This window comes from Meriones unguiculatus, chromosome 1, assembly GCF_030254825.1.
Source record: "Meriones unguiculatus strain TT.TT164.6M chromosome 1, Bangor_MerUng_6.1, whole genome shotgun sequence".
Classification (NCBI taxonomy): Eukaryota; Metazoa; Chordata; class Mammalia; order Rodentia; family Muridae; genus Meriones; species Meriones unguiculatus.
Genome location: NC_083349.1, coordinates 54,696,512 through 54,711,964, shown reverse-complemented (window position 1 = coordinate 54,711,964; position 15,453 = coordinate 54,696,512). Strand labels below are relative to the sequence as shown.

Genomic DNA, 15,453 nt, shown 5'->3' with positions numbered 1-15,453 from the left:
GCATGAGTGTTATGCTCAAGCATCTGATAGTGAATAAGGAGAGTGCCAATTAGGAGTCTTTACTTGTAGGACTCTGTTCCTTCATTTCCTTTGTGAAATAAGACCAAGAGACCTGCTAAGTACTTAGTATGATATTTTATTGTTCTCAATGTGCAAACGACTTGTTTAATTTCCTCTCACAGTATGGGTCATCCCCATGTAATATCCTCAAAAATCAAGGCAAATATACTTCAAACTGAGGTTTTTTTTCTGCATAAAAATAAAATAACACAACACTATCAGTAGTCTACAAGTGTTTGAAACCATGCAGAATAAGGTGATATTTTTCTAATATGCGAATTTTCTTTCTCTTTCAGTTATCAAAAGTCTATGGCCCTGTGTTCACACTGTAGTTGGGCATGAAGCCCACTGTGGTGTTGCATGGCTATGAGCCAGTGAAAGAAGCTCTGACTGACCATTCAGAGGAGTTTTTTGTAAGAGGAAGGGTTCCCATTTTAGATAAAGTTAGTAACAGCCTGGGTAAGAGTACGTGTGCTTATGTGTGTGCTTGGCAGTATCCATTGTCAGCTGGAGCATGGAAAGCAGAGACTGTGCTTGCTCCCTAAATACACTTGGGGACATTATGGCTGCCACCAGCCATCTCCTTCTTCTGTCTCTGGGATGTACTCGCTATTGTCTGCTTCCATTGTTTTAGGCATTGTTTTTAGCAATGAAAATATATGGAAAGATACAAGGTGCTTCTCACTCATGACCCTGAGGAATTTGGACATGGAGAAAAGGGGTATTGAGGACCATGTTCAAGAGGAAGCAGAGGGCCTTGTGGAGGAACTGAGAAAAACCAAAGGTAAGTGCAGGTTTAGAATCTGACGTTTACTTCTTGATCTAGGTGTGGATGTATGAGTCATGTTGTTCCTATCTATTCTAAGCATTTTTCTAATTTTCATAGGTCTCATGTTCAGGTTCCAAAGCATTAACAATCCATGCATTTCCCTTAACACAAACGTAGCTTAAAACTTCTCAAGTGCCTTGACAGGTTACCAAGAAAAAAGTGTCTTCCATGTAAATTTTAATGGCATTTTACAATTGTTCACAGTTCTTCAGGCTCACCCTGTGACCCCACCTTCATTCTGGATTTTGCTCCTTGTAATGTCATCTGCTCCATTATTTTCCAGAATAATATCCATTATAAATATCAGGATTTTCTTAAAAATCCTGGAAAAACTGAATGAGAACTCCAAGATTCTGAGCTCCCCCTAGTTGCAGGTGAAGTCCCAATCTGTTCTTTTTGAAAACATAGTTACAGTCTTTCTTTCTCACAGGTCAAAATCAATAGGGACCAAGTAGTGAGGTAACCAGACATCACAGTTCTGATTAACTATTATCTCGTTATCACACAGAAACCTGTTAAATTTTATGACTGTCTTATAACACCTTGGGCTCGGCAGATAATTCTACCTACATTCTCTCAATAACCTTCATATCTACCTCAGCCCCCATCTGATGCCATCCACCTTAACTATTCCTATTTGGCCTATCTCTAACACATAATTCTATAAGTACTTGCTTATCCTTCATTTGGGTTGCTTTCTCCATTCACACCTTTTTCAGAGTTCTTCCCAGCCACTGTGGTTTCTTCTCCACACTAACCCACTCTATTGCCCTCCTTCAGCCTCTCTACCCATTTGTACACTCCTTCCCATGATTCTTCTGTCCTCAAAGCCCAGGAATCTTAGCCCCATCTACCTTTTTCTGCTTTGCCCAAGTACAGGCCTTTTTAAAACTAATCTATGAGGAATAATGTTTTAGGCAGGTTTATACAACAAAGATAGGGCAGTAGCCTGATCTTGAGGGCCAGTAATTAGCATCAAAATACAAGCATTAGCCCAACTCCTAACAATTCTCCTTTTCTGTCTAAATAAAAGGCCATTTTTATATATTAAGAATAATTATGAAACAATTATAAAAACTAATAGGTAAGACTCTCTATATAATATCTAGTCTAAATGTATTTGGTGATCTTGAAGAAAATATCTCTCTTGGAGGATCAAAATTTTGAACCTAACTTATTTTTATTACAGTTTGTATCTATCAACTTAAAACACCTTTCTAGGCCTAAAGCATCTTTTAATTCTTAAGCAACTAAGCTAATTGTAAAACTATGACTAACTAATCTTTAACACCATCAGAGACTTGAAAAGGAATATAATTAATTACCTGAGTGAAGAGGAAGCGCCTTCTTCCAAATATTAAAAAATGGCAGCGGCAGTTTGCTGCCTGAAAGGCTACTGAAAGCTCTCCATTATGATGGAGCATCATCTTCATCCTGAAGCAGTAACTATTTGGGACTTGCTTACCCTGTCTTGGCGCATTTGGCAGTTGACTTTGCTTGCAATCAAGCTTGCACATTTTAAGTAGAATTCTGTCTGTCGTAAAGGAAAGTCATTTTCATTGTCCTGATGGCTGTTTTCACCACATTTAAAGCCATCTCCATATAGAGGTTTTTGATGCTCATGTGTAGTCTGGGGCTGCTGCCAGGAGTTAACATATCTCATTGTCAAAAATATCCTTGAAATAATAAAAACATTTTTTTAAATGGCATATTCTATAGATCTCTAAATGTTTGGAGATTTTATCTATTTATCTTTATATTACCTATCTATCTATAGAATCATATCTATCTCTTAACTTAGGGTATAATTCCTGTGATATATTACACTAGTATCTGGCATGACCAAGAGTTTATTAACTAAAAATTAACTTGCATTATTTGTAATGGCAGTTTAAAAGTATTGGAAGTAACCTTGAATTTGTATCAATATACCAAAATTTATACCAATGTATCAAGAATAGACTTATTTTTGCATCAATGTACAAAATTCTATTCCAATTAGTTAAAAATAAACTTATTTGTGACTAGCAAATAAAGCCTTAACTTGAGGAATAGATTCAATAATCTACCTTTTGTCTTATCATTCCTAAAAAATATCCCTATATTGCCCATATTTTCATTACAATCCCATTCTCTGTACCAAAGAAAGAAAGAAAGAAAGAAAGAAAGAAAGAAAGAAAGAGAAAAGAAAAGGACAATCCCTGAATCTAAGTTTTTATACCTTGCTTTTTTCTATTAATAATTTACAAACAATTATCCTAGTTGATGACAAATATTCATAGCCCATTAAAACAACCAAAAACCTATCCAACTCCCTCTAAGGGAAATATGGGATCATTCTCATGGGTTTCTTAATGCTGATTTGGGGGGGGGCAAAGAAATCCTATTTGAGGGCACAAAGGAAATTGAAAAAAATGATTAACATCTGTGGTTCAGTGTCTAGGTGTTGAGAAATTTCATGTTCTACAAATCCTGTTTGGAACAGTCTGAAATGCTGGACCAATTGAGATCAGTAGCAGTCTTTGTAGCTGTTTTGGGAGCAACCTTTGATCATGAACAGCAACTGAAGCAGCTGAGGCTGGAACAAACAGAATGCTGGGACAGGCAGGATGCTGGAATAGATGTGTCACTTTTTCGGCATGCTGGAAGGAGGAATCCTGTGGGTTGGATCCAGTATCATCTGTCTCTGCTTCTTTTGTTAGCAGCCTGATTTTTATTTAGCCTAATTTTGATTTTACCCAATGAGGATAAATTACACTATGATTGAATATATAAACACCTTTATGTGGATTAATTAGAAGATTATAAGGAGTTAAAATATATTATTTTATAGATATGCTATTATTTTTATGGAGACAGGGTTTTCCTATGCTTTGCCTCTTTCCCGAGTGGCGGGGTTAAAGGTATTAATTATTTTATGTTGGTTATAGTTCCTATCAGTTTCTGTGAACTGTGGGGCTGTTCTGTGCATTAATTATTTTGCACTATTTATTTAGTGTTGATTAAATTACCTTTCAGTTCCACACTAGAAAATTGTTAGGCTATTCAGAATAAAATTGATTATTGATTTTGTGTTAGTCTGAGTTTTTTGTGGTTTATTCCTTATATGAACCCAAACTAGGTTATCTCTGGGAAGGTCAGGGTGCCGCTGTGTGAGCTGATTAAGACATTCCCATCTGCTCATCAGAAATCCTCTCTCTGTGGTGATTTTCTTTTGTTAAGAATGTGAAGGCAACAACTGCTTCTGTGATATCTGAGGCAGCAAGTGTGCTAAGCTAGCATGCCTGCGACCCGTAAGGTTTGTGGAAAAAACAAACATCTTTGCTAAGGAATCATTCCTCTCCCTCCCTTTTTATAGCTGTTAAAGTTTGAAAATGGCTTGTGTGTTGGCAGGAGAAGGTAGACGCAGTGGCAAACCAGCTTTTATGTGTTAAGTTTTTCCTGAGAAATGGGACCATCCCAAATTAGAAAGAAAAACAACTGGACCTTGAATAAGGGCCAGCTAAGAAGAAAGAAGAACAAGTCGGGCGATTTAGGGGAGGACTGTCCTTGAAGCTGTAAGGGGCCTGCTACAGAACCGAGAGATGGGAGAAGAGGGGAGGACTGTCCTTGGAGCTGTGAGCTCCCCACTACAGCTGCCAGCCCGCATTACTGCTATCTTTTCTGCTGACTAATCAATGTAAAGGCCTGATTTTTTAGGAATAAAAACTCTGTGCTTAGTATGCTCGGGGTCGTCTCCTGCTTTGAAGGGACGACCCCCATCGCGATCGGAATAAACTGCCTCTTGCTTTTGCATTGAACCGTGGTCTGTGAGTCACTTTGGGGGAGGGAGCAGTATGGACCCTGCACCGGGAGTGCAGGTTTTGCATTCCCCTTTGTGTCCCCTTTGCCCAAAGTAGAAATTACTTGTGGGTGTGTTTAAGAGTCCCTCTTAAAAAGACAGTATTTGACCTGAGAGTTTTTAGGCTTTAAGTTTGGGTTGTCTCACTCAGAGCTTATCTCCGACCCAAACTATAATAAAGTATGATTTTAAGGTTGTGGATACATTAAATTATTTGGGTGCCATTTGCTATTGGAAATAATATGGTGTTGGGCTAACTATCATTTGTTATTATTAGTCCTATAATTATTATGGCAGTATTATTTAACCTGGTATCACAATCAATAAGACACAGACAACTGTTAGATTTTATAATTGCCTTATAACACCTTGAGCTGAGCATATAATTCTACCTACACTAACTCAATAACTTCCCTATCCAATGCCATCCACCTTAACTATTTCTATTTGACATATCTCCTACCCATAATTCTATAAACAGTTGCTTATCCTTAATGTAGGTTGCTTTCTCCAGCCATGCCATCCTTGGTGTCCTTCCTCCTGGCTCATGTGGTTCCTTGTCCACACTAAATCATCCTATTGTCCTCCTTCCTCCTCTCTTCCCATCTATCTGTCTTCTTCCATGATTCTCCTGTCTCCAAAGCCAAGGAATATTAGCCACATCTACCTTCTTCTGCCATACCCAGGTACAGGTCTTTTTTTTATTAACCAGCTAGGAAAAATGTCTTAGGCAGGTTTACACATGAAAAAGACAGTAACCAGATCTTGAGGGCCTCTAATTAGCGTTAAAATACAAGCATTACACTGACCCCAATACATGAAACATAAGTTTTAATATATTTAATATGATATATATCTAAAAACAAGAAAGATTTTCAGTGTTTATCCATAAAATATTAAATGTTTAAAGATATAATTATATGTAACCTGATTTCATTTTAAATATATTTTCAGAAATTATTTCTCTTACTTTTTCAGGATATAATTTCATCATTTGCCTCTTCCTTTTGCTCCCTCAAAAGTGTCACATATACTGTTTCTTTCCTTTTTTAAAATTAATTGCTGTTATATATACACATGTGTAAGTGTATTTACACAATACTCCTAATACAGAAATATAATCTGCTCAGTTTGTATAGGGATACATATATGTATGTTTATAAGTAACATTATGTGTTTTTAAAGATTTATTTTTATTTATTTTTTGTGTCTGTGTTTGTATGTGCACTTCTGAGCAGATGTCCGAAGAGTCCTGAAGAGAATGTTGGAAGTCTGTAGCTGCAGTTGTAGGAAGTTGTGAGCTGCCAGCTGTTGATGCTGAAACCTTATTGCAGCCCTCTATAAGAGCAGTAAGGCCTCTTGACTATCTACTGATTCCTCTTGTTCTAAATTTTTATTCATTTTCCCAAAATTAAATTAAATAAAACACTATTTTATCTTTTAAATATCTTGACTTCCTTAGTGTCATGTCCTTTAGTACAAAATGTAAATATTTCAATCCAATTTTTACAAAGAACCATATTTTATACCATTTTCATCTGTGCATAAATTGCATAGCTTGCATGAATATATGCCCGCCACTGATACTCTCATGTTAAAGACATGTAATGCCTTTGCCACTACTATAGTGGCTAAGAGAGAACAGGCAATGTGGCTTCTGTTGAGACTGACAGCAAGGACTCATGTGTGATATAATTTCTTACTTAATAATTTTCAATGCAGTGGAAAGGCAATATAGCAACTAAAGAATAATAAAATGGTAATGCTTCCTTTGACTGTTATTCTTACTGGAAAGAAAAGAGGAGCTTAGAGACAGAGTAAGCACAGTATATGCTCATGATTAATATGGAAGATAAATCTAAAATGTTTTAAAAATTTTAAACAGATTTATAATGTTTTTGTTTTGTTCTGGATAACATCAAAGCCTTTATCTTGCCAGTGTATTATGCCCTTGTTTCTACAGAGTGTGCATGTACTCTTGAACACTGCCTATCTATTTCAAATATAAATACTTCCAGTAACTTCAGGCAATGCCCAGCCAAAGAGCTGTCTTATAGCATCCTTTCCAATCCAGTCTTTTCCATATGTGTTTATAAGGGAAGATTATAGGTCTGTATGCATGTGTGTTTGAACACTAGTATGTGTGCATGTGTATGTATGTATATGTGTGTTTGTGTATAGGCACATGTGGAGGTCAGAGTTCAATCTCTGGTTTTGTTCCATCAAAGCTCCCAATATCTTAGCCGTTCTGATGGATGTGAAAAATGGGACCATCCCAAATTAGAAAGAAAAACAACTGGACTTTGAATAAGGGCCAGCTAAAAAGAAAGAGCAAGTCAGGCAATTTAGGGGAGGACTGTCCTTGAAGCTGTAAGTGGCCTGCTACAGAACCTAGAGATGGGAGAAGAGGGGAGGACTGTCCTTGGAGCTATGAGTTCCCCGCCACAGCTGCCAACCGCATAACTGCTATCTTTTCTGCTAACTAATCAATGTAAAGGCCTGAAATAAAAACTCTGTGCTTTGTATGTTCGGGGTCATCTCCTGCTTTGAAGGGACGACCCCCATCGCGATCGGAATAAACTGCCTCTTGCTTTTGCATTGAACCGTGGTCTGTGAGTCACTTTGGGGGAGGGAGCGGTACGGACCCTGCACCGGGAGTGCAGGTTTTGCATGTGGTGCGTCACCCGGGAAACCGACAGAACCCTTCCCCGCCCCTCACCAGACCGAGTTCGGAGGTCAGGTTGAAACAGGTTAGTCATTTTGTTTGTTTGACCTCAGGTTTCTGCAGATTCTGTTTTGTTCCGTTTTTCTGGTTAGGCGCCTGTCTGAACCGTCTTGGTTGTCTGATTAGGCTATTTCGATTGACGGGCGCATCAGATAGTCGAAAAGCCGGGAAGCTGGAGGACGCTCCAGGTTCCGTTTGTTGGGAGGTTGGATCAGAGATGGTCCTCCTCCCGTCTGAGTCTGATTTTCGTAGGGACCAGCCGGGGAGCCGTTCCGTTAGGGCACTGTGGTATCACCCACAAGGGCGTCCTTGTCTGATTGCTTGTTTGGTTCTTTTTGTCTCTGTTCTTGTTGCCTCTCTGACTTTTCTGACGGACGATTTCATTATGGGACAGACGGTGGCTACACCCTTATCTCTCACCCTTGACCACTTCTCAGAAGTGAAATATAGGGCACATAATCTCTCAGTGGAAGTTAGAAAAGCAAAGTGGCAAGCCTTTTGCTCCTCGGAATGGCCTGCTTTTCAGGTTGGATGGCCACCGGAGGGCACCTTTCACCTTGACACGATTCTTGCTGTTAAGACTAAGACTCTCCAAGCGGAGGGGGGCCATCCTGATCAGGTACCTTATGTCCTAACCTGGGAGGATATTGTTCGCCATCCACCCCCCTAGGTGCAACCCTTTGTTCTCCCCACAGAGACTCAGTCGACAACTGTTTGTGCCGTTAAGGAAGAGGAGAAAAAGAAAGTGCTCACTTCTCCAGAAGCAGACCTCCTCCTTCTTGACCTTCCGCCCCCTTATCCGCCAGCCATGGCCCCTACCCCTGCCAGTTCCCTGGCTGGTTCTCCTGCCAGACCTCCGACCGTTTCCCCTGTCAGTTTCCTGGAGGCTGTCAGTTCTCCCTCGGGGCCTAAGGCGGGGCTAGCATGTAACTTTCCTAGTCCCCTCTCACGTCCCTCCTCCCTCCGCAGGAGCTGTCGGTCCCTCAGCGCTGCAGACACCATCGGCGCCGCAGACACCGCCAGAGGTTCCGCTGCACTCACCAGCTGACCCTGCTCAGAATGAAAGGGGCCCAGCAGCTGGAACATGAAGCTACAGAGCAACCCAGCTGGACTCGGTGGCTCTCCCGTTGAGAGCCTATGGATTTCCAGAGGGGGATGGGCAATACCCCCTTCAGTAATGGCCTTTTTCCACAGCTGATCTCTACAATTGGAAGGCTCACAATCCCCCTTTTTCTGAGAACCCCCAAGCCTTGACTTACTTGTTTGAATCTGTCCTTTTCTCTCACCAGCCCACTTGGGATGATTGCCAACAGCTTTTACAGACACTCCTGACTACTGAGGAAAGGGGACGAGTTCTTTTAGAAGCAAGGAAGAATGTCCCGGGGGCAGATGGGAGGCCTACAGTTCTCCCCGACGAGATTAATAATGGGTTTCCTCTCTCTCGTCCTGATTGGGATTACAATACACCAGAGGGTAGGCAGCACTTGAAGGTTTACCTCCAGACTCTAATGGCGGGTCTCCGTGGGGCTGCTCGAAGACCCACCAACTTGACTAGAGTAAGAGAAGTGGTCCAGGGGCCGGAGGAATCTCCTGCAGCCTACTTAGAACGGCTGATGGATGCATTCCGCCGGTTTACTCCCTATGACCCTGCTTCAGATAAACACAGGGCAACAGTAGCTGTATCTTTCATAGATCAGTCAGCTAGGGATATTCGTAGGAAACTTCAGAAATTAGAAGGTCTGCAGGATAAGTCATTGAAGGATTTAGTGCAAGTAGCAGAAAAAGTCTTCTATAGTCGAGAAACAGAAGAAGAAAAAGAAGAAAGGAAACATAAAGAACAGGAGATAAGAGAGAGAGAGAGAGAGAGAGACAAGAGGCAGGATAAAAAAATGACTAAGATTCTGGCCACCGTAGTTCAGGAAAGTCGTACTGAAAGGGAGAGAGTTCCTGGCAACCGTAAGGGCCCTTTGTCTAAGGACCAGTGTGCCTACTGCAAGGAGACGAGACACTGGAGGAGGGATTGCCCCAAAAGGAAGAAGAAGCAGCTGAATTCTCGAGCCACAGGGACCAGGGTCCTGACCTTAAACAATGACAGCGATTAGGGAGGACAGGGTTCGGTTCCCCTCCCCGAACCCAGGGTAACCCTCAAGGTGGAGGGGAAGCCAGTCCATTTTCTAGTGGATACTGGCGCTCAGCATTCAGTTCTGTTGCAAGACTCAGGGGCTAAGAAAAAAAAATCATGGGTTCAAGGGGCCACTGGATGTAAGCAATATACATGGACTACCCGAAAAACAGTGGACCTTGGAGTGGGCCGGGTATCCCACTCGTTCTTAGTCATGCCTGACTGCCCATACCCATTGCTGGGACGGGATATCCTGACCAAAATAGGAGCCCACATCTATTTTAACCCAGAAGGCCCACAGGTTACAGATAAAAGAGGGGATCCTATTCACGTGCTTACAATTCACTTGGAAGATGAATACCGGCTATTTGAAAATTTAAAAGAGGGGAAAAAAGACATTGACTGGTGGGTAAAAAAATACCCTGAGGCCTGGGCTGAAACAGCTGGCTTAAGGAAAGCAAGAAAGCAACCACCAGTCCAGATAGAGCTAAAACCTCAGGCAGCCCCAGTTGCAGTGCAGCAGTATCCAATGTCTAAGGAAGCCCATGATGGGATTCGCCCTCATATACAGCGACTCCTTGACCTAGGGGTTTTAAAAAGGTGTCAATCTGCTTGGAATACTCCATTACTGCCGGTCCGGAAGCCTGGGAGCAACGATTATCGGCCTGTGCAAGACCTGAGGGAAGTTAACAAACAGGTTATGGACTTACATCCAACAGTCCCCAACCCGTATAACCTGCTGAGCTCCCTTCCCCCTGACAGAGCCTGGTATACTGTTCTAGACCTTAAAGATGCATTATTTTGTCTTCAACTTAGCCCTGCCAGCCAAGACATTTTTGCTTTTGAATGGAAAGATCCTGACTCCGGGGTCTCGGGCCAACTAACATGGACTCGACTTCCCCAAGGATTTAAGAATTCTCCTACCATATTTGATGAAGCCCTGCACCGAGACCTGGCACACTTCCGGGCCACAAATACTCAGGTAACTCTTCTCCAGTACGTGGATGACATCTTACTAGCTGCAGATTGTCAGAAAACCTGTCTCAAAGCCACTGGCCAACTGTTACAAGAATTGGGCGAACTCGGCTATAGAGCATCAGCAAAGAAGGCCCAGATATGCCGGAAACAGGTCAGTTACCTGGGGTATATACTGAAGGAAGGAAAAAGATGGTTATCGGAGGCTAGAAAAGAGACTGTGTTTCATATTCCCCCTCCGCAAACTACAAAACAACTGAGGGAATTTCTTGGTACAGCGGGGTTTTGCCGATTATGGATTCCTGGGTTCGCTGAAATGGCAGCCCCTCTGTATGCCCTTACAAAGGGCAATGACTCTTTTTCCTGGGGAAAAGATGAACAGGCTGCATTTAATAATATTAAACAGGCTTTAATGTCGGCTCCAGCCTTGGGACTTCCTGATGTCACTAAACCTTTTCATCTCTATGTGGCCGAGAACCAGGGAATGGCTAAAGGGGTGTTAACTCAAAAGATTGGACCCTGGAAGAGACCGGTAGCTTATCTATCTAAAAAGCTTGATCCAGTAGCAGCAGGATGGCCGACCTGCCTTCGGATAATAGCAGCAGTCGCCGCATTGGTAAAGGATGCTGACAAGCTGACCTTGGGACAAGATCTTACTGTTTATGCCCCTCATGCCCTTGAGAGTGTTGTCAGACAGCCACCTGATCGCTGGCTCACAAATGCACGCATGACTCATTATCAAACTTTGCTTTTGAATAATGACAGGATTACTTTTGCCCCAGCAACGGGGCTAAACCCTGCCACCCTGTTACCAGATCCAGGGATTCAGCCCCCAGAGCATGATTGCTTGCAGGTGTTGGCAGAAGAACAGGGATGGCAAAAGGACTTAAAGGACCAGCCTCTGCCAGATGCTGAGGTGACATATTACACAGATGGGAGTAGCTTTTTAAAAAATAAAAAAAGAAAAGCAGGAGCAGCGGTGGTGGATGGATACAAGGTAATATGGGCCCAAGCGCTGCCTGAAGGCACCTCTGCTCAACGAGCAGAACTAATTGCCTTAACTCAAGCATTAACTTTGGGGAAAGACAAAAAGATAAACTTCTACACTGACAGCAGGTATGCCTTTGCTACGGCCCATGTGCACGGGGCCATCTACCAGCAGAGAGGCCTATTGACGTCAGCCGGTAAAGAAATTAAAAATAAAAATAAAATCTTGGCCTTGCTCAATGCCTTACTACTGCCCACCAAGGTAAGCATAATTCACTGCCTGGGACATCAAAAGGGAAATTCCAAGGCAGCAAAGGGAAATAACATGGCTGATCAGGAGGCTAAAGCAGCTGCTAGAGGAAGTCCTGCTCCAATGATATTAATTACTAAATTGCCAGAGAAGGAACAGCTAAAATACTCGGAGGATGACCTGGAGCAAATACAGAGAAAACAAGGGACATTTGATGCTAATGTGGGAGCATGGATTGACTCCAAAGGTAAGGTCATTTTGCCACAGGAAGATGCTAAGAGACTAATAGCACAAATGCATCAATGGACTCATTTAGGGGCAAGAAAATTGACTGAAATTGTTCTCCAATCTCCTTACCGAATACTAAACCTCACTGCTCTAACCGAAAAAGTGACTCAGACATGTATCCCTTGCCAAAAGGTAAACATAGGGAAGAATTTCCAAAGCTCGGGAAAACGGTTAAGGGGAACTAGACCTGGAATGCATTGGGAAGTGGACTTTACCGAGATCAAGCCGGCCAGGTATGGAAATAAATATCTTCTAGTCTTTGTAGATACCTTCTCAGGATGGGTGGAAGCTTTTCCCACCAAGAAAGAGACTGCTCTGGTTGTAGCCAAGAAGATTTTAGAAGACATTTTTCCCCAGTTTGGAGTTCCAAAGGTAATCGGGTCAGACAATGGGCCGGCCTTCGTTGCTCAGGTAAGTCAGGAGGTGGCCAGATTTTTGGGGACTAATTGGAAATTACATTGTGCATATAGACCCCAAAGTTCAGGACAGGTAGAAAGAATGAATAGAACTCTAAACGAGACCCTTACTAAATTGACCATGGAGACTGGCGGTGACTGGGTGGTACTCCTCCCTCTGGCTCTTTTTAGGTTCCTTGTTGAATCTCACGCCTTTTGAACTATTGTATGGAGTTCCTGCTCCCTTGACTCTCCTGGGAGACCCTCTTGACATAACTAGTGGTAACTCTGACTTGTTGTCCAGGTTAAAGGGACTGCAGCTTATTCAAAAAGAAATCTAAAACAAGGTTGGCAGTGCATATGCGCCAGGATCCTTAGAGGTGCCACATCAGTTCCAAGTTGGAGACTTGGTTTATGTTCGGCGACACCGTAGTCAAAATTTGGAACCCCGGTGGAAAGGTCCTTACTGCATTCTGCTCACCACCCCAACAGCTGTGAAGGTAGAAGGCATTGCTGCTTGGATCCACGCATCACACGTCAAACCCGCTCCAGAGGACTCCACTTCTGACTGGAAAATCCAGCCCAGTGACAATCCCTTAAAACTTAAACTTGTTAAGAATGTTAGCCGTGGGTGATATCCACAAACTGCTGGTGCTTTTGGCTCTGTTAAGCACTTACAATACTTGCTTGGGCTCCAGTCCTCACCAGCCCAAACTTTTGACTTGGGAAGTAACTAATCAGAGACATATTATAATTTGGTCTGTTTCAAAGATAGCCCCACCCTTCACATGGTGGCCGGACTTGTACCCTGACCTTTGTAAAATGGCTCTAGGAGCACCTGCTAACTGGGATTTGCAAAGCCACCTAGACCCCAACGTGGTTCCTGGGGACCATAGACGTGGGTCTTTTAGTGAGAGAAGGGGCTTAGATCCCTGGGGGGGCTGCGGGACCACCAACCACCGCAGTATGCTGCGAGTCCTAACCTTTTATGTATGTCCAGGACCTCACCAGCAACCTAAAATGGTAAACAAATGTGGGGGGAAAAATGACTTCTACTGCAAGAATTGGGGGTGTGAAACCACTGGCGATACTTACTGGAAGCCTACCTCCAGTTGGGATTACATTGTTGTTAAAGCTAATTACAGTCATACCCAGCCCCCAGACTGGGGACCAAACAATAGGTGGACTAATCAGCCAATATGTACCACCTGGTGCCACCCCCTGCTAATCCGGTTCACAGACGCTGGAAAACAGATTTCAACTAACTGGGTGACGGGGTTCACTTGGGGCCTACAAATATATAAGGAAAGATATGATGATGGGTTACTTTTCACCATCAAATTAAAAATAACAGCCCCATCTGCTGAAGTAGGGCCAAATAAAGCTGGCCCTCACCTGGTTCCTCCAGTGAAAGTGGACCCCCAGACTATAGCCCCACGTCCAACAACCCCCTCACTGACTCCTAACTCAAAAATGAATAAAGATTCTTCTTCCCCTAAGCCTCCTGGACCATACATTACTTCCCTAGCACAGGGGGCCTTTCAGGCCCTAAATAATACCAACCCCAAGGTTACTGAGTCTTGTTGGTTATGCTTTGGAATTGCTCCCCCATATTATGAAGGAATTGCCTTTACAGATGAGATAAGTACCTCCCAAGAGGCAACAGCCTGCCGTTGGACGCAAAGGGAGGTTAGACTTTCCCTGTCTGCCGTTTCAGGGCAAGGACTCTGTGTAGGTAAAGTTCCCCCCAGTCATCAGTTTTTATGCAACCAAACCTATGATGTTGCAGGTCTGTCTGGGTACCTCATACCACCAATCGATGGATGGTGGGCCTGTGCAACAGGGATCACTACTTGTGTCAGTACTCAGGTGCTTGTCAATTCATCTGACTACTGTGTCCTGGTCCAGGTAATCCCCCGAGTCACCTATCACCCGTATGAAAAGCCCTTCCAATACTGGGACTCTGTGGGGGAACCGCTGATACGAACAAAATGAGACCTGGGAATTTCCTTAGCCATAATGCTTGGGGTCGGGCTAGGAGCAGTAGGGACAGCAGCTGGAGGGTCGGCTATAGCCCTCCGACATAGCAGGTTAAATGAGCTTAGGGCAGCTGTTGATGAGGACATAAAAAGATTAAAAAGCACAATTAGAGAGCTCAAAGATTCCTTACAGTCATTATCAGAGATGGTGTTACAAAACAGAAGGGGCTTAGATTTATTGTTTTTGCAACAAGGAGGTTTATGCGCGGCCCTAAAAGAAAAATGCTGTTTCTATATCAACCATACTGGAGTTGTCACTGAGACCCTAGATAAGGTCAAAGGGGGCTTAAAAAAGAAAAAGTGAGAACGAGCCCAAAGCCTAGGATGGTTTGAAGGATGGTTTAATTCCTCTCCATGGATGACCACTTTAATCTCCACCTTGCTAGGCCCTTTGCTAATTCTTCTCCTGATTGTAACTCTTGGCCCCTGCATTCTTAATAAGCTAGTCAATTTTGTGAGAGAATGGATCAGTACTGTTCAGGTCCTTATGCTTCGACAGCAGTATCAGCAATTAGAGATGCAAGCTAAATCTAGCCTGTAATTTTAGGGTTAAAATTATGCCAAAGAAAAAGGGGGGAATGAAAAATGGGACCATCCCAAATTAGAAAGAAAAACAACTGGACCTTGAATAAGGGCCAGCTAAAAAGAAAGAGCAAGTCAGGCAATTTAGGGGAGGACTGTCCTTGAAGCTGTAAGCGGCCTGCTACAGAACCTAGAGATGGGAGAAGAGGGGAGGACTGTCCTTGGAGCTATGAGTTCCCCACTACAGCTGCCAACCGCATAACTGCTATCTTTTCTGCTAACTAATCAATGTAAAGGCCTGAAATAAAAACTCTGTGCTTTGTATGTTCGGGGTCGTCTCCTGCTTTGAAGGGACGACCCCCATCGCGATCGGAATAAACTGCCTCTTGCTTTTGCATTGAACCGTGGTCTGTGAGTCAC

At 43.0% G+C, this 15,453-nt stretch overlaps 1 protein-coding gene across 1 annotated transcript; it reads left to right on the top strand.

Moving 5' to 3' along the window:
• The first annotated feature begins 7,555 nt into the window (after nt 1-7,555).
• Nucleotides 7,556-15,435, top strand: LOC132655804 (uncharacterized). Its single transcript, XM_060389117.1, is given in 3 exon segments — nt 7,556-8,317; nt 8,469-12,664; nt 12,666-15,435. Coding segments are annotated over 3 exon segments (5,283 nt in total). The 5' UTR covers nt 7,556-7,672; the 3' UTR covers nt 13,108-15,435.
• Nucleotides 15,436-15,453: the final 18 nt, after the last annotated feature.